General features: G+C 53.1%; 9 protein-coding genes across 9 annotated transcripts; 6 read left to right on the top strand and 3 right to left on the bottom strand.

Moving 5' to 3' along the window:
- Nucleotides 1–977: 977 nt before the first annotated feature.
- Nucleotides 978–3,422, top strand: A1O1_05827 (uncharacterized protein; the record flags this gene model as incomplete). Its single annotated transcript, XM_007726711.1, has 10 exons — nt 978–1,103; nt 1,188–1,564; nt 1,637–1,893; nt 1,953–2,333; nt 2,389–2,546; nt 2,611–2,705; nt 2,769–2,902; nt 2,965–3,024; nt 3,092–3,184; nt 3,268–3,422. 10 exons carry the CDS (start codon nt 978–980, stop codon nt 3,420–3,422), a joined length of 1,836 nt encoding a protein of 611 aa, XP_007724901.1.
- A 972-nt stretch (nt 3,423–4,394) lies between these two features.
- Nucleotides 4,395–6,055, top strand: A1O1_05826 (acyl-CoA dehydrogenase; the record flags this gene model as incomplete). Its single annotated transcript, XM_007726710.1, has 4 exons — nt 4,395–4,508; nt 4,608–5,069; nt 5,144–5,461; nt 5,534–6,055. The coding sequence occupies 4 exons, from the start codon at nt 4,395–4,397 to the stop codon at nt 6,053–6,055; spliced, it is 1,416 nt and encodes a 471-aa protein (XP_007724900.1).
- A 534-nt stretch (nt 6,056–6,589) lies between these two features.
- Nucleotides 6,590–7,477, top strand: A1O1_05825 (uncharacterized protein; the record flags this gene model as incomplete). The annotated part of the gene is made up of 1 exon (XM_007726709.1): nt 6,590–7,477. One exon carries the CDS (start codon nt 6,590–6,592, stop codon nt 7,475–7,477), a length of 888 nt encoding a protein of 295 aa, XP_007724899.1.
- A 37-nt stretch (nt 7,478–7,514) lies between these two features.
- Nucleotides 7,515–8,771, bottom strand: A1O1_05824 (arsenical-resistance protein; the record flags this gene model as incomplete). The annotated part of the gene is made up of 3 exons (XM_007726708.1): nt 7,515–8,255; nt 8,311–8,453; nt 8,513–8,771. 3 exons carry the CDS (start codon nt 8,769–8,771, stop codon nt 7,515–7,517), a joined length of 1,143 nt encoding a protein of 380 aa, XP_007724898.1.
- Nucleotides 8,772–9,734: 963 nt separating this feature from the next.
- Nucleotides 9,735–12,274, top strand: A1O1_05823 (uncharacterized protein; the record flags this gene model as incomplete). The annotated part of the gene is made up of 2 exons (XM_007726707.1): nt 9,735–10,009; nt 10,066–12,274. 2 exons carry the CDS (start codon nt 9,735–9,737, stop codon nt 12,272–12,274), a joined length of 2,484 nt encoding a protein of 827 aa, XP_007724897.1.
- Nucleotides 12,275–13,046: 772 nt separating this feature from the next.
- A1O1_05822 (uncharacterized protein) lies at nt 13,047–14,568 on the top strand (the record flags this gene model as incomplete). Its single annotated transcript, XM_007726706.1, has 3 exons — nt 13,047–13,487; nt 13,558–13,785; nt 13,849–14,568. The coding sequence occupies 3 exons, from the start codon at nt 13,047–13,049 to the stop codon at nt 14,566–14,568; spliced, it is 1,389 nt and encodes a 462-aa protein (XP_007724896.1).
- Nucleotides 14,569–15,805: 1,237 nt separating this feature from the next.
- Nucleotides 15,806–16,545, bottom strand: A1O1_05821 (RP/EB family microtubule-associated protein; the record flags this gene model as incomplete). Its single annotated transcript, XM_007726705.1, has 2 exons — nt 15,806–16,347; nt 16,428–16,545. 2 exons carry the CDS (start codon nt 16,543–16,545, stop codon nt 15,806–15,808), a joined length of 660 nt encoding a protein of 219 aa, XP_007724895.1.
- An 815-nt stretch (nt 16,546–17,360) lies between these two features.
- On the bottom strand, nt 17,361–20,214 carry A1O1_05820 (dolichyl-phosphate-mannose-protein mannosyltransferase; the record flags this gene model as incomplete). Its single annotated transcript, XM_007726704.1, has 3 exons — nt 17,361–17,822; nt 17,871–19,908; nt 19,961–20,214. The coding sequence occupies 3 exons, from the start codon at nt 20,212–20,214 to the stop codon at nt 17,361–17,363; spliced, it is 2,754 nt and encodes a 917-aa protein (XP_007724894.1).
- Nucleotides 20,215–20,973: 759 nt separating this feature from the next.
- A1O1_05819 (uncharacterized protein) lies at nt 20,974–22,581 on the top strand (the record flags this gene model as incomplete). Its single annotated transcript, XM_007726703.1, has 1 exon — nt 20,974–22,581. One exon carries the CDS (start codon nt 20,974–20,976, stop codon nt 22,579–22,581), a length of 1,608 nt encoding a protein of 535 aa, XP_007724893.1.
- Nucleotides 22,582–22,601: the final 20 nt, after the last annotated feature.

Below are 22,601 nucleotides of genomic sequence, written 5' to 3'. Positions count from 1 at the left end.
TAAACGTCGGGGGTTACCCCAATCGAGTTTCGTGGAGCAAACATGGGGGTTTGGGGGCAATACTAGCACGACCTGCATTCTAGGTAGCAGTATGCGAATCGATGCTAAATAACATGTATGACAACGAGTCCGTCTTACAGGTGCTTGGGCGCAAAGGCGAACATATATCCAAGAATTTATTGGTAAGTTTTTCGCAGAGTGAAGGCATGAAGGGCCATGGGACACTGCACAACAAAGGCCAGAGACAGAAGTCGACATGTGCAAAAGTCAAAGTGCATTTAGTACCTGCTACTATCACTACTACTTGTACACTCATCTGCTCAATCAAACTCCAAGTCAGATGCCGAGGATGATCCGCGGTTTCAGCCCAAGTGATTGGATGTTCGGCCTTTGCGCCGTTGACCGTCAAGGTAAAATGACGTCAATTGTCTGTCGAGCGGCGATCGAGCCGCACCGCCCAATTTCGTGTCACATGTTCCAAGGTAGATCCTCATTCCCAAGATGACGCGTTATGATTCGCCAGTCGACGTGCCCCTTGATGTTGCATGTTACTCTGTGATGTCTTGGCGTTCATGCATACACTTTAGCTGCATATAGTAGTCCATATTAGGACTAGTGAGCTCTTATATTTTCCCCCATTGGTCCTCCAATACCCACATGTTACTCCGGACGCTCTATTCATTCTCTGGGCAATCTGCGGGCTGCCCCATATCAACATCTGTAACGTGGAGTGCTGTGTGTACTTTTACAAGGTTGAGATGATGGCGAGAAGGATGTGACGAGGAAGTTACCTGTTCCGCCGAAGGTCGTCCGTGAACAGGTCCCCACGGCCTTGTCAGGCGCCGCGGCTACTATAAACCATGCGTGCCCCCAGTCGAATGGTACCGATCCTTTTCTCCCTCGCAAGAGTCGCTATAGAGACAGGAAGCCTGATTACGTGTTGACTCTGTCCAGATATTGGATCCCGCTCAAGCACCATGGAGAAGAAAACCTCTCCAGAGATCTTCGCCGACGTCTCCCACCATGAGAGGAAGGTCGCCCCTGAGGCTACGGGTGGGCACCGCAAACATGCTGCTCTCAACATCGTCGAGAACCCCCTGAAGGTGAGTTTGGCGCGATCAACACTTGACCAGACAGTCTCCTGTCCTTGTGTCGCGCATTGACGCTGACTCTCTTCTCTCTCACAGCGGAGCACCCCAGAGGAGACCGTCGCCAATGCGCGGGCTTTTGCCGAGTCGCATGGGCTGGCCGAGCACGCCGCTCTGCTTGGGCGCGCTGCTCTCGTTGCGCGTGACCAAGAGAGGTTCGAGACGGTGGCCGAGCTTGACGACGAAGAGCGCGCTGCACTCATCTACGAGAGAGACCACAAATGGCACGGCCCTGCCATGCTCTGGTACTCGATCTCCTTGTGTGCCGTCGGAGCAGCCACGCAGGGATGGGATCAGACGGGATCCAACGGCGCCAACCTGTCCTTCCCACAGGAATTTGGCATCGATGGTCCTGGAAAAGACGAGTGGATTGTCGGAATCATCAATGCCATCATTTTCTTGACCGCCGGTCTTATGTGAGTATAACCTTGTTCAGTGCTGCTGTCCCATCGCTCGTACAAACATTGGGTGACTGACCTTGAACACAGCGGTGCTTTCATCGTCGACCCTCTCAACCACTACTTTGGACGAAGAGGCGAGATCTTCATCACTGCCTGCTGTCTCACCGCGACGCCCATCGGATCCGCCTTCGCGCAATCATGGCAAGGACTCTTCGCTGCCCGGTTCGTCATGGGTATCGGTATCGGTGCAAAGAACGCAACGGTGCCCATCTACTCTGCGGAGATGGCGCCGGCTAGGATTCGAGGTGCCCTGGTCATGTTCTGGCAACTCTGGGTCGTGGCTGGTGAGCTGCTTACTCTTTCGTCGCCACGCTTGATGCACATGCTGACTGTTCGCCCACAGGTATCTTCCTAGGTTTCTGTGCCAACGTCATTGTCAAAGACACTGGTGCCATATCCTGGCGCCTGCAACTCGGTTCGGCCTTTATCCCTTCGTTCATCCTCATGATCGGCATCTTCTTCTGTCCCGAGTCACCTCGTTGGCTCATGAAGCACGGCAAGCACGTACAAGCCTTCAAATCGATGAAGCGCTTGCGAGCCCATCCCATCATCGCCGCCAGGGACTACTACTACTCGTGGGTCATCTACGAGGTGGAACTTCGAGAGGCCGCTGGTGAAGGCTATTTCGGCCGTCTGTGGGACTGTTTCGCCGTGCCTCGAATCAGGCGAGCCAACTATGGTGCCTCGACCGTCATGATTGCCCAACAGATGTGCGGCATCAACAGTAAGTCATCCCTCCATTGGACTCGTGCCAAATGATCAGATCTGACACCTTGCAGTCATTTCCTTCTACAGCTCAACAATCTTCGAAGACGTCGGCTACACGGCTACTCAGGCCTTGTATGCGTCTCTGGGCTATGGAGCCGTTCAAGTCGTTTCCACGATCCCCACTCTGTTCCTCATTGACACCAAAGGTCGAAGAACCTTGACTTTGGCAGTGAGTCCCTCCCTTTGGCTGGAGCATTTGCGACTCGAGATAACTGATCATTTGTCTTGTACAGACCTTCCCACTCATGTGCATCTTCCTATTGGCCGCTGGTCTGTCTCTTCTCAACACATCGGGTAGCCGGGGCGAACAGATTGGACCGGTTGTCTTGTAAGTGGCCATGGGAGTATTCTTGTGTTTACTGCATGTGACTGATTATTGTTTTTCGGCTAGATTCGTCTACCTCTTCACCATCTGCTACTCTCTGGGTGAAGGCCCTGTCGCTTTCCAATACTCCGCCGAGGTGTTCCCTACCATCCAGCGAGAGCAAGGAATGGCTTGGGCCGTCTGCATCAACAACACCTTCGGTAAGCATCCTCCAGACTTATCCTCGGAAAGTTTCCACTAACAATTGTCTCTTCTGCAATAGCTGGTATCCTCAGTTTGACCTTCCCTCGAATGAAGACCGTCATGACCCCCACGGGAGCTTGTAAGTGAACTCTTGCAGTTGCCAAATTCCTCTTGCCTGTGGCGATACACTGACAATCCAACTCTAGTCGGGTTCTATGCTGGACTCAACCTGATCGCCTGGTTCATGATCTTCTGTTTCGTTCGAGAGACCAAGCAGCTCACCCTGGAAGAGCTGGACCGTAAGTGAACCCCCTCCCCGTCCGGCCCCCTGGGCCTTGAGCCGACTTCAGTTGATCTTCCTGCTGACACTTGACTTCGGCAGAGGTCTTTTCGGTGCCCACGAAAAGTTTCATCTCCTACGAGCTGCGGGTCTGGCTGCCTTACTTCATCAAGCGACACATCTTCCGACAGAACATCTCCAAGCCGCCGGCGATCATCGAAAGGGCCAAGGATTCCGAGGTTACCCTTGAAGGGTAAACCGGTAGAGGATCCCTGCACGATAAATGCAGGGTGGAGGCACCGGCGTTGTGCTTTCGCAAGCTGACTGCGGGCCACCATGTGGTCCTACCGATCGTCTCCTATGATTGTTTGCCGGTTCGAAGCTGCCAAAGCCTCCCTCCGCGTTGGACGTCTCTCTAGCGCCGCCACAAACGTCATGGAGATATTCCTACTTCTATGAAGACACCTAGAAGGATCGGAATGTCTAGTCCAATAGACCAGAGACAAGACTCTTGCTAGATGTTCGAAAATCGAGGTATCTTATGGCACCATTCTCCCTATAACTTCAGGCTCGTTGGGGTATGTAAAGTTATCCCCATTTGAAATGATTCGTCCAAGCCGGGATCCATGGCATCAGGCGAGACCTAGTTTCAGGGCGTAATGTTATCCGGGGAGTGTGGCGTGATTGAATGAAATCTCATCGTATGAGACTTGTGGGAGTTAACAAATAGATATCGCGAAGCTGGTACGACGGAACCTTGGGTGTTGGTGATTCTGGGGTAAAGGACGGCAATCTGGAGCAATCAGGTCACGGTGTGGGCAGATTCGAGGGGGAATTGGGGATTGTTTTTACGGTGGAATCGCCAGTGCACAGAGGAGGTTGGTCCCCAGAGTTTAGTCGTGGCTGTTGTCCAGTGGTGGAGGGTGTTTCAAGTTGTTCGTCTCTTTCTCCGCCCGGAGCTGGAAGCATCAGCCTCGGCTCTCGGATGCGGCGAGTCGAGTCAACAACGCAACAGATGGACGGCTACGACTAGTAGTAATAATAAGCAGCTCACTTCATGACCCTGCTCATCAAATCATCGACTACTTGCTCCTACATGTTGATTCTTCTCTTCATCCCCCATTGAACTTTCTGTATCCTTGGGACATAACTGTTCCTTCTCCATCTCGTCCAGTGTCCGGCCTTTCTCCTCAATCCACTTGTTCCTTGAGCGAGCAAGCTACGCAAACATGTCGGTCCCCTACCTACTCAACAGTGCCAAAGGCCATATCCCCGCGTCAGAGAAGATACCGGTGATTGCCAGGCCTTTCGTGAGCGAACGGGCTAAGAAGACGTTAGATCTGGTAAATACTACTCCCGCGCTTGTCTATCCGGTTGTTTTTTGCCGTCGGCGTTCACCAGAATGGAAATGCCAACCATGTATATGTGTTTTCTTCGTCTAGGTCGAGAAATTCGTCGAGGAAGAATGTATTCCCGCCGACGCCGTCTTCAGACAACAGATCGGCGAAGGCACCGTCAACCGCTTCGACTCGCATCCCAGAGTCATTGAGGATCTGAAAGTCAAGGCCAGGAAGCTGGGCCTGTGGAACATGTTCCTGCCCAAGAACCATTTCAAGGAGGGCGCCGGCTTCAGTAACCTCGAGTACGGCCTGATGGCCGAGTATCTGGGAAAGAGCTTCACCGCCAGCGAGGCCACCAACTGTGCCGCGCCGGACACGGGCAACATGGAGGTCTTTGCCAAGTACGGCACCGAAGAGCAGAAGAAGAAGTGGCTGGTGCCGTTGTTGAACGGCGAGATCCGGTCGGCTTTCCTCATGACCGAGCCGCAAGTCGCCAGCAGTGATGCCACCAATATCGAGCTGGACATTAAAAAGGATGGAGACTACTATGTTCTGAACGGACAGGTATGTGTTCGCCTCCAGCTTCGTGCTCGACCCCTGCTCCTAGGCGCCTCATTGACGTGACTTAACAACAACAGAAATGGTGGTCCAGCGGCGCCGGGGACAGACGCTGCAAGATCTACATTGCCCTGGGCAAGACGGACCCAACCAACCCGAACGTCTACAAACAACAGTCCGTCGTGCTCGTACCCGCCGACACGCCCGGCATCACCATCAAGCGAATGCTGTCTGTCATTGGATTTGACGACGCCCCTCACGGACACGGTCACGTCATCTTCGACAATGTCAGAGTCCACAAGAGCAACTTAATTCTAGGCGAAGGCCGTGGGTTCGAGGTGATCCAAGGCCGGCTGGGTCCAGGCAGGATCCACCACGCCATGAGATCCGTAGGCGCGGTAAGTCTCGACCTGTTGTTATGTTCTTGAGCGATATACGCCATGAGCCCGACCACTGATAGCGTCATATAGGCCGAGAAAGCCCTGGAGTTGTTCCTGGCACGGATCAACGATCCCGCGAAGAAACCGTTCGGCAAGCAGCTCTACGAGCACGGAATCATGCTGGAGCGCGTGGCCAAATCGCGCATCGAAATCGACTCGGCCCGTCTGTCCGTGCTGAACGCCGCCATTAAGATCGACCAGTCCAACGCCAAAGACGCCCTGAAGGAGATCGCCGAGGTCAAGATCCAAGTCCCCAATATGCTGCTGGACGTGCTCGACCGGGCCATCCAGGCTTACGGCGGTGCCGGGGTGTCTCAGGACACGCCGCTGGCGAACATGTGGGCCAGCGGTCGAACTATGAGGATTGTTGACGGGCCAGATGAAGTCCATATGCTGCAACTCGGTCGGAATGAGAACAAGCGTGGGCCGGCGTTGTTGAAACGGATCCAGGCGCAGAAAGAGAAAACTCGAGAGCTGCTCCGGCACTATGGTCTGGAGGAGAGGGATCCCTTGCAGCTGAACCGCGTGAGCGGAGGGCAGTCCAAGTTGTAAATGGCCACGGCCGTGTTTGAGGCTTGCTAAGTCATGATGCTGTTCTGGATCGACCGAACAGAATAACCATCCATTTTCCTGGTTCTATCGGCCCATTTGGTCGAGTCCGTCTTGCCCAAGGCAATGTAGATTTCTTTTTCCTCTCATGCTCTCCCTGGAGTTCGCTCGTCTTCACAGCCATCAACTGGGTGTAGTCAGTAGCATGGTACTACGTAGGTACTCGTAGTACTATAGCGACTCGTGGTAAGATGACGATGACATAATCGATTCCGCGTGATCCACAATCCACAATCAGTGGCTTTAAACCTCAGCTGTGATACCACCATTAATACGTACTATCTTTCATCGTCTCAATCACTTTAATTCTAATCTAGAGCTAAGATCCCACGCGTCGGGTTTCCATCTTGCCTGCCACGGCAGCTTCTACTGGAGCCTGCACGTCTCCTATTGCTGCAGGAAGTGCGGCGTAGACCACACGTCGATCACCCGTCTCGCTCGTCACATATTCGAGGGCGCGGCTCTCCAAGGGCGCTGATGGCTTCTGGAGACAACGCTACGCCCGGGGACTCCCGGTCTAAACAGGAGCGGGTTCGTGATAACCAGCGACGCAGCCGTGCGCGGCGGCGGCAGTATCAGACGGACCTCCAACGGCGCCTGAACGAGTGTCACAGTACTTGTCGCGAGGCCGCTCTACAACGAGCCGCATTTGCGGACCTTCAAGCGGAGAATGCCCGGTTGCGGAATCTTTTAAAATCGGCTGGATTCGATCCCGACCTAGTGGGATCCGCTGGCAGGACGGGTCCTCAGTCGGGTCCTCAGCCTTGCCGGGGTCAAGCCTCGGATGCTTCTTCACGACTTCTGAAACCCAAGTTGCAGTCAACAGAACAGCCGGCCTGCCAGACTGTGTATAGCGCACTCCAACCAGTATTGGAAGAACAAGCCTGCTATGTGGAATCCTCCTTTCCTTTGTCTCTTCAAGGGTCTCAAAGCGCTCACAATGCTCTAACGGTGGGCACACACTCCGAGGACGCCATTCAACACGACTTTTCCTCGCCCTCATTTCCCACTCCAGCAGCACTGGCTCAGCTGCCGAGCACTTCACTCGGTCTTTTTCAGGAATGGCTCGTTGGCTATGATACGGATGCGTCATCTGTGTCCAGCGACAGCTCCTTTTCCTGCGACGCCTTCCAAGTCCCAGCAAACGGGCCTCTACTGCCAGACAATGGCAACACGGTTTTATGTTCGATAGCAAAATCCACGATCGAACAGTACGGTCCAACGCCGGTGCAAATGCAAGGACTCGAGGCCCGCCTAGCCACAGCATTCAGCCGACCCACTGCACCAGGGCTGGGTTGTCGGGTTAGCAGTCAGGTCCTGTTCCAGGTATTGAACGAAATGGAGTCGCCGCTGCCACAATTCTGAAAAGATATCGGTCCAAAGCGCCGAAAACCACCTCCGTCTAGGCCGCCCAATTCTTGCTTCTCCCTATCCATTTGATAACGTAGACCAGGCCCAGCAGAACCGGGACTTCCACTAGAGGACCCACGGTTGCCGCCAGTGCTTGGTCACTGTTGACGCCATACGTTGCGATTGCCACTGCGATGGCCAACTCGAAGTTGTTGCTGGCTGCGGTGAAGCTCTGCGTGCAGGCGAGTCGGTAGCCAAATCCCAATTTTCTGGTCACGAACAGCGAGGACAAGAATATGACGGCGAAGTAGACGATCAGAGGCGCCGCAACTCTCACAACAGAGACGATTTGGTGGACGACACGCCGACCTTGCGACCCAAATAAGACAATGATGGTAAAGAGGAGCCCAATGAGAGAGAGCGGGCCTATCCACTTCAGAAACTTTTCGTACCACTCTTTGCCGGCTAGGTTGCGAAGTGTGAAGCGTGTGACGATGGCGGCAGCAAGGGGAATGCCCAGGAACACGCCGACGCTCTTTGCAACCGGGCCATACTCGACGTCGATCGACTCTGAAGTCTGGCTGATGACTCGGATGAAGAATACCGCCAGTGGGGCGAATAAGACCATCTGCAGCAGAGAGTTGATAGCGACAAGGATGGCGCAGTATTCTCCGTCACCGCCAGCAAGTCCGGTCCAGATCAAGACCATGGCAATGCATCTTGCAATTCCGACCAGGATCAGACCTTCGCGTAGGCCGGGCTCATCAGGAAGGAATGCCCAGGCAAGTGCGAGCTGGTCATCATCAGCATCCACTGCCAATGTTTGGGGACAGTGGGGCATATAGTACCATGAAGAAAGGTGCGATGAGCCAATTGACGACAACGCTGAATCCAATCTGCACCCACAGCGTCCTTTGTCGGAATGAATGATGCAGCGTCTCGAACCGGACTTTGCAGAGGATGGGGTACATCATGACCAGTAGTCCGATTGCTACGGTCAGTGTTAGCTGTGTCTGGTCGGAGACGGTCCATTACAAGAGGGGCCTATACCGATGGGAATAGATACGCCCACGAACTCGCCTCTTTGCAGGGCGGGGCCAGTGCTAGGGACGAAGTTCCCCAAGAGGATGCCGATGAGCATGGCAAGGAAGATCCATAGCGCCAGGAAGCGATCAATAATACCGAGACTCTTGAATACAGACGTGTGAAGGTCTGCATGTTGGCGGCTTTCCTGTTTCTCTATGTCGTTGGCCGCGGCCGACGAGCCAGCTTCGGGGACGAGGACGGCCTCTTTATTTTGAACGTCCATCGAAGTCAACCGTCTTCGATACAATATACTCGAAAAGCAGCTTCATGAGAAGAGGAAGGAGGCGCCATTAGACGTATATTAGAGGCCACAGAGTGTGCAGGTACTTTGCCAGGGCATGGCAAACATTCGAAGGGCCAGAATCATGTAGCCAATGAGGTCTTCGTTGTGACACACCGTTCTGCAGAAGGCAATGAACTGGGTCAGCAACTAATCCTGATGGGTCAGGAGCATGAGGCGGATTGGGTCTTCTCTATCCTCCGCACTCAGCATCTTGGATTCACAATCATCCCTAGTCAGATCTCTGCCGGGTTCATTGTCCGTGTCGATGAGTGTCCTCGCATTGAGGTTCTCTGTATCAAGTTTCAATAATAGGAACAGGCATAGCGCGAATGGCCGCAGACGGGTTCCCGACCATGACTCGGACTGTGAGGGGATGGATGAAGGTGCCCGCCTTGCCGTGCGGCAGATCTGTACCTAGGTACTCTGTATCACTGACTGGAGCATCCGCAGTACCGGATAGAGGAGGACTGGAGGCGCTCGTGGATGGTCGAAGACGAACAAATAGTACCTGCCAGCTACCTGCTAGCAGTAAAGACTACTACTATAGTAGTAGTACGTACTCTGATAGCAGCTAAAACCCGTTCTAGCCAGTGTTCTGACTGCGCCCTGGCCCCTAGCCTCAACGACAGATGCCGTCATTTGCAAGCCGGTGCAGCACTGGGCATCATTTGGCTGATCGGCTGACCACTATTGCAACCTGGACAGCCTGCGCTTTTGTTCTCTTGCGTCTTTGCGTCTCTCGTCTCTCTCACTGCCTCTCCTCCACATTACTTGCCAGTGTAGCACTTCAATGTGCTCCAGCGGTTCTTGTTTCTTATCTTCTTCGCTGTGAGCTTCTGGTGCTGTACATCGTTTCTTTACTGCTCGTCGTTGTGTTGAATATCTTCTATGTTCGACCCCATCATGCGGCTGGTTTCCGCATTGGCAGTCCTGCTGGCTGCCGTTGTGCCCCTTGTGCAATGTTCCCGATTAACTCCTCCCGTGCTCCCTCTGATTGTACGGAATCCCTATCTGAGTACGTGGCTGGCCAATGCAAGAGATGTGCCGTGGGACAAATGGCCCATGTTTTGGACTGGCCAGGAGGTTGGATTGTCCGTCATGGCCAGTATCCCTGGGCAGAGGACGGTGTATCCATTGCTGGGAAGACCTCAAGATTCACTGCGGAAGGATGATGATAGGTACAGAAAGGCTGAGCCTCTTGAATCGCATACTAGAGCTAATGCTACTCCGGCAGTTATATCCTGTCCAACCCTATATACCAAGGCGCTCAGTACGATGCGTCCACCACGAACCTGTCATACTCCCTTCCTCTCCCTTCCTCATACTCCTCCTCCAGCAAGCTGGATATCACCCTGTCCTTCCTCTCTCCTATAACCCCTACATCGACTGTTCGACAGTCCATTCCCGCAAGTTATATTACCGTCCACGTCCACGGCAATGTGCCTGTGGATGTCTACCTGGATCTCAATGGCCTCTGGGTCAGTGGGGACCGAGGAAGCAAGATCGTGTGGGCCCTTACTCATACAGCGTTGGATGGTATGGACCCCGGATTCATAACATGGGAGGTCAAAAGAGAAGTCGAACAGCTCTTCACCGAATATCAAGATCGCTCGGAATGGGGGACGCTGCACTTTTCCGGTCCGTCGAACGTCCGGCATGAAGCGGGCACATCGGCGCTATTACGGCAGCGCTTCTCGAGGACCGGTACCCTTCAGGACTCTATGGACAATCGGTTCCGTTCCATCATGGATGACGAACCAGTGTTTGCATTTTCCAAATCGTTTGCCATGAATGTCAGCACCAACTCGGTGCATGAGGAAAGCGTTACGTTCACGGTGGCTCACATCCAAGATCCTGTTGTGCAGTTCGCGTCTGCCCGGGGCTTGACTCTCATGCGACCGCTCTGGGAGTCGTACTTCCCAACCGTCAGCCACCTCCTCACCTTCCACTTTTTGGATTTCCCACAGGCAAAGTTACTGGCAACGAACTACTCCGCCCAGCTTGCCGTTGATGCGTACAAATCTGGTTCGGAGGACTATGTTGACATTGTGGCCCTCTCTGCTCGGCAAGTGCTTGGAGCCACAAGCTTTTCAGGCACTCCGGATGATCCAATCTTGTTCCTCAAAGAGATCTCGTCCAACGGAAACTTCCAGACCATTGATGTTATCTTCCCAGCATTCCCGTTCTTCCTGTACTCAAACCCGCGGTGGCTTGGATATCTCCTTGAACCATTGATTGAGCACATGCTTAGTGGGCAGTACCCGAACAAATATGCCATGCACGATCTGGGCACACATTTCCCTAATGCAACTGGTCATCCACTAGGACGAGACGAGTACATGCCCGTGGAGGAATGTGGAAACATTCTCATCATGGGCCTGGCACTGGCCAACTCTTTGAAGAACGGGGCGAACACCTCTGTTTCATCCTCCTGGCAACCGATGCACGCGCCAGACTCCAGTGATAACATTGCTCCTTTGGCAGTGGGACAGCAGGACGGAATCAACTACATCGATGTACCTTGGGTTGGAGGAGCAGACAGTGTAGATCGAGCCAAGAAATGGGTTAGCAGAAGTTATTCATTGTGGAAACAGTGGACTAGTTACCTTGTGGAATTCTCCTTGGAGCCTCACAACCAGTTGTCAACAGATGACTTCGCTGGATGGCTGGCCTTACAGACGAACCTTGCTCTCAAAGGGATCATTGGCATCAAAGCTATGGCCGGCCTTGCTGCCCTGGTCAACAATGCCGAGGATGTCAAGATCTATAACAACATCTCGGAAGAATTCATTGCAAAGTGGGAAGATTATGGAATCTCCCGGGACAAGACGCACGCAAAACTTGCATATGACTGGTACGGTTCATGGACGACCACATACAACCTCTTTGCAGACAGCTTGCTGTGCTTCCACTTGGGCGAAGAAGACTCTGCACAGAGAAGTACCAGCATTGGTGGCCGGTACAAGGCTCAGAATCCGCTGAAGGATATTGCTGGCGATAAAGCGGGTTTTGTGCCGAAGCATATTTACCAGTTGCAGAGCGACTGGTATTACTCGGTTCGGCAAAAGTATGGACTCCCACTGGACTCAAGGCATCTCTACACCAAGACGGATTGGGAGTTCTTTGCTATGGCCGTTGTTGCGCCCAAGGTAAGAGCCGAGATCTTGCAGTCGGTTGCTAAATGGGTCAACGAGACGGCCACCGACCGCCCATTGACGGATTTGCACAACACGGAGGGTCAAGGAGGTTTCCCTGGCCCCAGCTTCTTCGCACGACCTGTGGTAGGTGGTCATTTTGCATTTTTGGCACTAGGACAAGCCTGCAACGGCCGAGCCGCCGATGGCTTGAAGTTTTTGGATGATAGTTTGGTGAAAGAGGTGGATGTCCAGAGTGTATTGGATGCAGAACGAGCAGAGGCTGAAGCTGTCGTTCCGGAACTATAGCATGAAGACAAGACGTACGCCATGCGCGACCATCAATAAGGAGTATTTTGCCATCTAATGCTTCACCTTTTGAGAAGTTTGGGGTGTGAGATTGTTTCTCTCCTGAATGTTAATTCCAGTGTCTCCGCGTTTGTGCAGAGCCACCTTATGTGGAGGGCCGTCGCGTCTGGCTTAACACGTACGGCTCAAAACCCGCTTGACGTGGCTCGCTAAATTCAGGGACAAGGCCGACTTAAACCCTTTACAGAATAGTCTGCGGGGGAACACCAATCGCTGCCCGTACGGTGAAATGCGGGTCGGCTCTAACCAGGTTGCAGTAGGCTGTAGTTAGGATTGTCACATATGATTGGCCTTGACGACGAGGCTGGCCGTGACATGTTACTGTACCTCCACTGTACCGTGTACTCGTATTTCGCCATGTTCGTGTTGTGCATCCACAGCATCCATTCACCGACGGACGTGACACCGCGACTTGATATCCCACTGTCGGGCTTGCTCCTTTGTTCCCTCGCGTCTGCTATTTAGAGCTGCAGACCATTTGGTCGATTCATTCCTTATTGCCTATCGGAGTCTGTTCATCTGCTCGTCTGCTTCATCAATCCTTGCATCCAAGCCGTTTGTTTGGTCTGCCCTCGTTCGAGAACTCATCTTTGCGCATTTCCCCATCAATCAGGTGTATCCATATACTCAGTGCCGTTCCATTCAGACCTACCACGGGTACTACATCTACGAGTCTCTCTTCTCATTTGGAACAGCACTCTTTTTGCTCAAAATGGATCCAGCGACCTCTCCTGCTCGACGCGTCCTCGGCGAGAAAGACCCCAACGCGCTTCTACCGACACAGTCCCCCCGAAAGGGCACTGTTGGTTTGGAGAACGCCGCCAGTCCCTTCGTGCAGCGGCCGACCTCGAAGCGTCCTCTTTCGCCCGTCAGCGCGCGTGCAGGACAGAAGAGAAAAATAGACGAGACGAATGACGATGAAATACAAGGCTCGCAAGACTCTCGATTGCCCCATCCCATGTCCCAGATGACGGAGATCCTGAGCGACAGCCTTTCCGAACCGGAAAACTACAGAATGACAGCGGAACCATACAAATCCACACCTAATACTGTGGTGTTCTCGTCTTTTCGCCCGTCGCAAGAAGAGACATCCCAAGTCGAGCCCCAGTTTGAGATACATGAAGAACCCAGCCAACAGACTTTGGACACAATGGTACGCACGCATACACTGCATACAATGTTGACGGCAGAAAAGAGCCAGGCTAATAATAGACTCCCTCTAGCATGCCATCACTCTTCCTCAAAACACGTCGCAACTAGTGCCGGCACTACGACCGAGCCTGAACCAGGAAGGCTCTCAAATCAGCCTGAGCATGTCGAGTCTGATTGATTTCGAGAACAACCATTCGTCCCAAGACGAGGATAACATGCAAATGATCGAAGAAGAGGAAGTGGTTAAGGACCAGCGACCGAAAACCCGAGAGGACATCAGGAAGGAAATGCTTCTGGAGGTGAGTACCATGATTTAGACTTTTGAGTCTCAAGCGCGTGGATGGCTGACAGCCACCGTCCAGAAAGCAGAGACCCTTCGCACTCGCCTTCAACTGGCCATCTTCAAGATCCAAACAAACCAAGTCTCGCGGCCTTTTGCGCGTCTTCAGATCCCAAAAGCTCGTTCGTCGTCTCCGGACATGCCAGCAATCTCGTCGTCGTCTCCGAGCTCGTCTTCTACTCTGAGGGGAGGAGAGCCGGGACTCGCCATGACGCCCGAGACCAGAGTTGCCATGGCACGAGCACGCGCGACAATGGACCCCAAGCCCAAACCCAGGACGCTATCGAGTCTGCCGATGCCCACGATCGCCCCGACCGCCTTCTCGGCGCGCTGGAATCACGGTTTCTCGGAAACAGAGACAGGCCAGCCGCATTTCAGCAATCAGCTCCAACATGCCACCATTCCCAGCAGTCCGCCGGTATTGGCAGCTGCACAGCCACGCGCTGGTCAGACGGTTGGTGAAGCCGGAAACGGAAACGGAAACGGAAACCGAACAGCCCTTCGCGGTGAGCCCAAGACACCTGTGCGGCTATCTAGTCCCGTGTCGGTACCGGTATCGGCAGGCCGTCATGACCTCGACCTCGGTGACCGAGCCAATACCTCACAGGCAAGGAACCCGTACCGCCCTGGCGGCCCGACTAGTAGTGTGGTCAAGGGAGAAGCCGCAAACAGTCTGCTTGCGCTTGTCCGTGGTGGCAGTGGCGCTGCAAGGTCCGGCGGTGTTGGAATGTGCGGACTGTAGTTTTGGTATCGAGCTCCAATCATATAGAAAGCATCCTTTTGCGAGCGCGCTGCTTCAAGCACTGTGTCCGAGGCCAAGAAATGGAGTATTTATCCTTGTCAGCTATGATTTCTGCACTGGGGCTCAAGTCGAAACGAGGGTTGGCGAGGATCATATCTTATGTTAGACATGGACCGCAGAGAAACACGATGCTTCCACTGGGATTATGAAAATGCATTGAATGAATTCCCTTCTAGAGCAACCCAACGCAACCGGCTTACCTACCTGCCGAGATGCCTACCTGTCCTAAATAAATAAAAAAATTGTGACTGTCTCCAGCAGTACCACTCACTGCTCACAATCTCCCTCATATCAGCCATATTTACATAGGTAGTACTATGTACCTACACGTGAAGATGTCCCGCCATATGACAGACAACCAGCATACAGCGTTAGTCGCTCAGAACATCGAGAGCGGGGGGCCAACCGATGATCAACGGAAGAATATTATATGTATGTAGAAATGAATGGCGAGGCTGAAAGCAAAGCGAAACACCCCCCTTCCCCACCCCTTTTAAACCAGGGAACAAATGGCATGTAAGTACTCACAAGGATCATGACCTTCTGATCACGTATCTCCTTGGCCTTCCTTGGCCTTACTACTACTTTGCCTGAGAAGATATTGGTTGCGAAAGTACCTTATGTTATAAACATAAGCTCCATCAGGCGTTGGTTGGTGTTGTTGTTGCTCCTCACTTCGATACCGGATCTCAAGCAGCGTACGGCTCCTGTGGACAATACACGATCAAACTGCAGCTGCTTTGCATAGTCAATGGGAGAGAGAATAGTATGGGGCGTGCAACAGCCAGACGCATCCCGGTCATGGATAAGGTACCTGAGCTATGCTGACCACCTCTGCTTCTTCGTACACAGTGATTGTGAGGAGCTGGGGAATCTTTGCAGGTCGCAGCACAATGGGATGTTTGAATACTGCCTGTTGTCACCAAGGAACTCAAGTTGTACCTGGAACCGTGTTCCATCCACGCGCTCAGCTTTTGATAGTCAATCGTGCCAAACCAACCACCCCCGATTTCGTCCTTTCTTTCAAGCTGTCGTATCATGGGACTAATTCTCATGCCTCTGTTTCCGAAGTGCAAAACAAGTCACCACGGCAAAAGGCCACACCCATTGCGGTGGAATAGAATCTCGTCGTGGTCTCGTCGGTGCCCCCTCAGTGTCGGCTGCGCCCAAGTCTCCTTTAAAAAGTCTCCGGCTCTTCGGCACCATTGGCCTCCACATCGGGAATCTCGAATCCTTCCTCTGTGCTATAGAGTATGGCTTGGATGTTCTTCACCAATCCATTTTCGTCTTCCTCTATCGCTGGATCTTGCTCAACTGCCGTCTGAAGCAACAGTTCAATGTCGCGGAGTTTGCTGAAGTAGAAATCTCTTTCCTTCTCCAAGCCGGCAATCGCCTCCTTCAGCTGCTCGTTCTCTTGCTTCAGGGCTGTCGTGCCGGCCGTGGAAGCTCCAATAGCCCGAGGGGCTGTTCGGTTCACAGGGGTAGTGCCAGGTTTTCGTGTAGTGCTCGTGCCAGTGCTGGTTCTTGCGGCGGCCGGGGCTGGTGCTGCTGGCGCGCCGGCTCCCTTTCTCCGCGCGACCGCGTCGTAATCGTGCCCGGGAAAGTATTGGTCCCAAAACCTCTTTGACCACTGTAGAAACTCCAGGTTGTCTTGCATCTTGCACTTGACCAAAGACTCGACTGGGACGGTTCGATCGATGCCATGTTTGGTAAAGCAATCTGTGGGAGAACGAGGTTAGAAGCTACCACGCGCAGAAGACACAAGCTCGATGTAGTGCCTTCTGTATGGTGAGACATACTCTGTAGGATTTTGAAATTCTGTATGTATGCATATTCTGTGTTGACGTTGAATTTCACCCGGCTCATCGGAATGTCAACTGCACCATCATCTATCAGCATCAAGCCACAATTTTCCATGTTCCGTCATCGCGAGTCGTCGTAACTAGGAGTGGAAGTCTTTCAGAGCAACGTACGGAAGATGGAATCGAAGAGTTGGCATAGCGCGGCACTGTCAGAATTGATCATCAGCCAGGATCTGAAATGATCTCCCGTCTGCAACATACCCTGTGCCGCATTGCTCGACTTTGGTGATGTTGAGCTGAAGGAGTCCATTGAGCCAGGCGAGCAACTCCTGCCTACAGCAAATTAGCACAGCTCAGAGAAGACACACACTCTCTCTCTGCCCATTCGCTTGTAGATGTGCAGGTTGCATACCTTGATTCCCCCATGATCTGTATGTGCAGTTGGGCGGAATGACGAGTCGAAAGCGGGCGCGGTCAGAACTATACAAGCGGCAGAAACTTCAAGCACGACAGTGACAGTCAAGGAAGTGGCAGGGTCTGGAACGCGATGGAAAGAAGTGATACGCGGCTCGATGTTGGTTTGTGGTGAAGACCAGGTTGAATGGACGGCAGCGAGGTGTTCGACGGCCATGTTTTGGTACGTTGCTAGTAGGGGCGCGATTGTTTGCGGGACCCTGAGTCTTGGATCCCCCAGTTGTTTACGCCTGCTACAACCACCAAACGCTCTGTAGTATAATAACAAAACGGGGCGTTCATCGTTGGTACTAGGTAGGACCTAGCGAGCTACGCAGTTGTTATTGACCCAACCGGTAGGGTCTAGCCATCCATTGTATACACTTCTACGTATCCTTAAGTTCATTGTACTCTTTTTGTCATTGCACTAGGAACTGCCGTTATTGTAACCCATCTCTGTACCAGTTGCTCAAGTATCTACTTGGTCGCCTCACTGGCATCACTGGCAGGCTTAGCTTTCCCATCATCTTCCTTCTTCACGGAACCGCCTGCTTTAGCATCAGCGGGTTGACTCCTTGCTTCTTCCTCTGGAACTCCTTTCGTCGACGGGTTCTGTCCCTCTACATCTGGGTGGTCTGGCGCAACTCCCGAAGGATTGACTTCATTTCCGTACTCGTCCACCATCCTTGTGCGTGTTTCGTACTTGGTCTGGAAGGATGCTTTGCCCTCAGCCATCAGCGCAGCTACCTGAGTTTCGTCCAACAGATTGCCATTCTGATCGCGATACTCCACATGCTCCTCCTTGGCAATCACACTGCCTTCGCCAACTTGAGGGGTGACCGCGGATGGGTCGTCCTTCCTATCGGACGGCACTTGAGCCGAGGGTACTGTTGGAGTGACATCTCCAAACGACGGGAGAGGCGTTGAATATTTCGCATACTATTGACAGTTAGTAAGATCAGCTCCCAGATCGCCTATGCAACTCACATCTGTGTGGAACGTATTGCAGTCGAAGTCCCATGTGTCGAAAAGCTTCACCTTTCTGCATTGATCTTGTGTCCAAGGACTGCCGTAAGCCAACGGGGCATACAAAGTGAAGACGACTATTGCAAATGCAACAAAAAGCACAGCAATGGTGCGGCCGATCTCGGGATACTTCTTCAAGCCAAAAATTGCAATTCGATTGGTGACAAAGTCGAAGATCTGGCACATGGCCATGATGGAGAAGTAAAGAGCCGGGAAATAGTGGTGCAAAAACAATTGTCGTGCCATCAAGAAGAAGGGGAAATAGTGGAATGCCCAACCTAGGACGGTTTGTCCGATTTCGTAATCGAAGCGTTTGAAGGTGACGTCTGAGTAGTCGTTGCAGCTGCGCTGCCATCGGAGGATAGCAATGCCCTTGAAGATGACATATGTCAAGATTGCCAGCGTCGAAGGCCACCAAATGGCAGGGTTTCCGAGTAGATAGATCTGGCGATGGTCTTTGCCCCAGAAGTTGATACCGCGTCTCAAAATCGGCCACGAGTCAGGTCGAGAGTCCCATGCATGTGACTCAACGAGGCCAGCATTGGTTTTCCACATAACCTTCTGCAATTCCCAGAACTTGCCCAGGAATCCGGGGTCCTTGTAGTTGACCTTCTCAACATCGTCGCCCAATTGTGGGTGCCAGTTTTGTTCAATATACCAGACGCTGTTCGGCAGAGTACCTCCTTTGGCACAGGTCACCTCTTGTTGTTCAAACCCCCAGTCTGGCAATTTAACCTTGTGAGAGAATAGCACACAACCGGTCATGACATGGACGAGTCTGAATTTGCTCTGGATTGTTCTCAACCTGGTCTTTGCTTCTTCCCCATCAGACATGGACTTGATGATTTCCACTCGGAACAGGTCGTTGGCGTCTCCTTCAAACCCCTCGTAGCCGTAAGCAGTGACTTCGTTCTGCCACTCCGCCTCAGTGACTGGAGGTCGAACATCGTGAGAATGAATACGACGGTGAGTCATGATGTGGTAAAGCCGGATAACATCGCCATCCTTAATCCATGTAGGGGGTAACTCAGCCCACGCGCGAGGTCCGGGAATGGTCACATTCTCCGCGTCGAGGGGTTGGGTCTGATTCTCAATCAAGAAGATGTTGTTTTCGTCCTTGTGAGGATACAGCGTAACCTGTTGTTGTTTGCTCCCAGTAGGGTACATGTGTGGATGAGAGTGTAGGTAACCACCTTGTGTGTTCTGATGTCGGAGTGTTACCTCACTACCAAACGCCACGTCTGCAGGAGTGTCTGCCATTCCTTTATTGTTCAACGTTGCCTGGAATTCCGATGACATGAATCCGTCTCCGTCTCCCGGATTGACCAAGCACAGGAAATGAATCCCAAACATGCCGACGTAAAAGGCAATAGGAATGACAATGAGGCAAAACACGCGAGCGAATAAGTGTTTAAACCACTTTCTCGGAGTGACATTGACATAGTCGCCGAGCAGAACCCACAGTTGCAGGACCGTCAAACTGCCTACCCAGGCAATGGTGAAGAGACCGACCCATTTAACACTGACTGTTGCCCCGAGACCAAGGCCTGTTGCTGCAAGCCAGAACCACCAGCTGGCATCAAAAGCCCGTTCGGGTCCCAGTTCATGCTGGTTTGTGAAGCAAGTCCAAGCGAGGGCTGTGAAAGCCGTGCAAATGACGAGGGGCGAGTCCAGAAGAATCAGTCTGGATTGTGTCACCAAGCCATTTTCGAAGATGAGGAGTCCGGCTCCTAGACAGGCGGTGATTGTTTTACACCCGGCCGCCTTCAATGTCAAGAACATGGTAGGAATGGTCAGGACTCCAAGAACAGCTGGCACCATGCGCATTGCAACATATGGGACCTGGGGCTCAAGGTAGTCCTTCCCAATATCTTTGAAGTCAAAATCCCCTTTGAAACCGGCGGCCCAGCCTGCGAGAGTGATGAGGAGTTTTGCCAGAGGAGGATGGACGTCCATGAAGAATTTGCCCTTGATATACTTTGTAGCAAAGCCACCAAAGCTGTCACTTCATTAGAACACAGTCCGGTTTTCGATCTGCTTTGGCAACTTACTGAACTTCGTCAAAGACCACACTGGTCGGCAGGTAGATCCTGAACAAGCGAACCACAGCAGCCACAATGGTCAACAAACCCATGATCTGGTAGTCAGAGGCAGGTAAAAGAAACACATCATTGTCTGTCACTCCTTCCGATGCATAACTCTTCTTCTTGGGCGGAGCGGCCCCGGTCATGGCCGTATCATTATGCGAAGCCGGGCGGCTCGCCTTCTGTGCAGCGACATTCTTTTTTGACGGAGTATAGGCCATAATGACACAACTCGGATGGAGCCCTCAAGGGAGCCCGGTGTTCTGAGAGGTACACGTCACAGTGGTGGTGAAATTTGTAGACGAGGCTGTCCGGATTCGGGACGGGCTGTGGGAGTTCCGCCCTAGTAAGCAGGAGAAACTTGGGTCAACGAGAGACTAGAAGTGCGAAAAGAACCATTAGGCGGTCAATCAACCTCAGTGAGAGGATTGGAGAAGAACATAAAGGCAAGAAAAAGGCAAAGGGATGAAATGCTGGACAGAAAGACTCAGGAGTAACAGACAGACAGGACAAGTTGTTCTTGTGCCTCCGCAGCTGCGCTCGAATTGGGCTGTCAGTCAGTAGTGGTGGCAGATGCGCGTTCCCCAAGTAAAGATTTCGCGTAACCTGACTGCTATGGCGCGGCAAGGCAAGCCACCCTACTAACCTAAGGGGCTACCCTAGGCTCCTTCTAATTGATACAGACGACCCAAAGCACCGCCACTGGCAATCACTAGCCACAGTTCGTGACCCCAGAAACGGACAAAGTTCGCAGGTCGTTCTATTCTCTCAACAAGGCACTTTTCGAGATTCTCTGATCTGTATCATACCCATTTCCTACTCATGCAATCTGGGCGCTACTACTTTCCGCCCATCCCAGCAGTCAAACCTGCGCAGAATCCGAAACTCAGATACGTACAGTCCTGATCTGCGGGCGAGGAGAAATATCCGTGGAGGGCGCACTGCACTCTCGTGCACCGAGCATCCAACCTGCAGGAACAATGGCACAACCCGGAGCAATTCCAGAGTTGCCAGAGGCGGCCTCAAAGCCCCCCGAGGGTATCGTCCTGCCACCAAAGGATATCAGAGCGATCATCGAGAAGACAGCAGGATATGTGGCTCGAAATGGCCCCGTCTTTGAAGACCGCATTCGCGAAAAAGAACAAGCGAACTCGAAATTTTCCTTTCTTACGCCCAATGATGCCTATGCGCCCTTCTATCAATGGCGACTGTCAGAAATACGATCAGGACGAGGAACTGCGGTTTCGGCAGGAAGAGCTGGGGATGCCACCCCGGCTCCCGAAAAACCAAAAGGCCCAGAACCATCTCCAGAGTTCGAGTTCAGTGCTCGGATGCCGAATATCAGCGCTTTGGATCTTGAGGTAGTCAAACTGACCGCTCTACATGTTGCGCGCAAGGGGAAGAGCTGGATGACGGCCTTGTCGCAGCGAGAAGCACGGAATTACCAGTTTGACTTTCTGCGGCCTCAACATTCGCTATATAATTTCTTCCAGCGGCTGGTGGACCAATACACAACCCTTCTGCAGACAGGACCAGAAGGCCAAAAGGCGGAACAGGCCCGTATTCAAGTGCTTCAGGCCAACATACAAGACCGCTTCCGCACACTCAACCTCGCAAAGAAGCGCTCGGAGTACGTGAAGTGGCAAGAGACTCAGAAGCAGAAGAAGGAAGAAGCAGAAGAGGCCGAGCGATTGGAATATGCCCAGATCGACTGGCATGACTTCGTGGTTGTTGAGACAGTACTTTTCACAGAGGCGGACGAACAGGCCGAGCTCCCTCCCCCAACCACACTCAACGATCTTCAGAGCGCCAGTCTGGAACAGAAGGCGATGATGAGTCTGTCTCGACCGGATATGCGTATTGAAGAAGCCATGCCTACCGATGACATGAACGGTTATGCCTACACAGGAAGCTACAGCGAAGCCTATGCGCATCCGCAACCGCAGCCACAAAACAATGGATGGGCTCCTGAAGTACCAGTGCACACGTACGCGCCATCGCCGATGCCGTCCCAACCTTCGCCTGCACCCGCTGCCGCTGTGCCCTCACCAAACATCCTCCCCCCGGCTACTGTCCCAGCTCCTCGACCACCGCCATCGACAGCGTCTCCGGTCCCGGGCCAGCCTCCCATGCGTATCAAGTCCGACTACGTTCCGCGGGCACAACAACGTGCGGCCCGCGCCGCAACAGCGCTGTGTCCGAACTGCGGCCAACAAATCCCTGTTGCAGAGCTTGACGCGCATTTGCGCATTGAATTGCTCGATCCGCGCTGGAAGGAGCAGCAATCCAAAGCTGCCTCGCGATTCTCGACCACCAACCTGGGCGGCACCGATGTCGCCGCGAACCTGAAGCGTCTGCGCGCCAAGACCGACGGCACTGGGTCATCCGCCGACCCTGTGGCCGAGGCGGCAGCAAGGGTGCTGGGCGAGCAGGAAGATGAAGAGAGGCGCAAGCGCATGCGCATGGACGGTGCCGGCGACCCTTCAAACCCTGCCACGTATCCGGGCTCTGGTGCTGGTACTCCACAGCAGCCACCGCCGAATGTGCAAGAGCAGATTCGCCAGATCCACAACAAGTACAAATCGTGAAAGAGAAACTGTGACGAGTG

This window comes from Capronia coronata (genome assembly GCF_000585585.1).
Source record: "Capronia coronata CBS 617.96 chromosome Unknown acBCG-supercont1.5, whole genome shotgun sequence".
Lineage (NCBI taxonomy): Eukaryota > Fungi > Ascomycota > Eurotiomycetes > Chaetothyriales > Herpotrichiellaceae > Capronia > Capronia coronata.
Note: the sequence above shows the minus strand (reverse complement) of the source record. Positions and strands in the feature narration are given on the sequence as shown.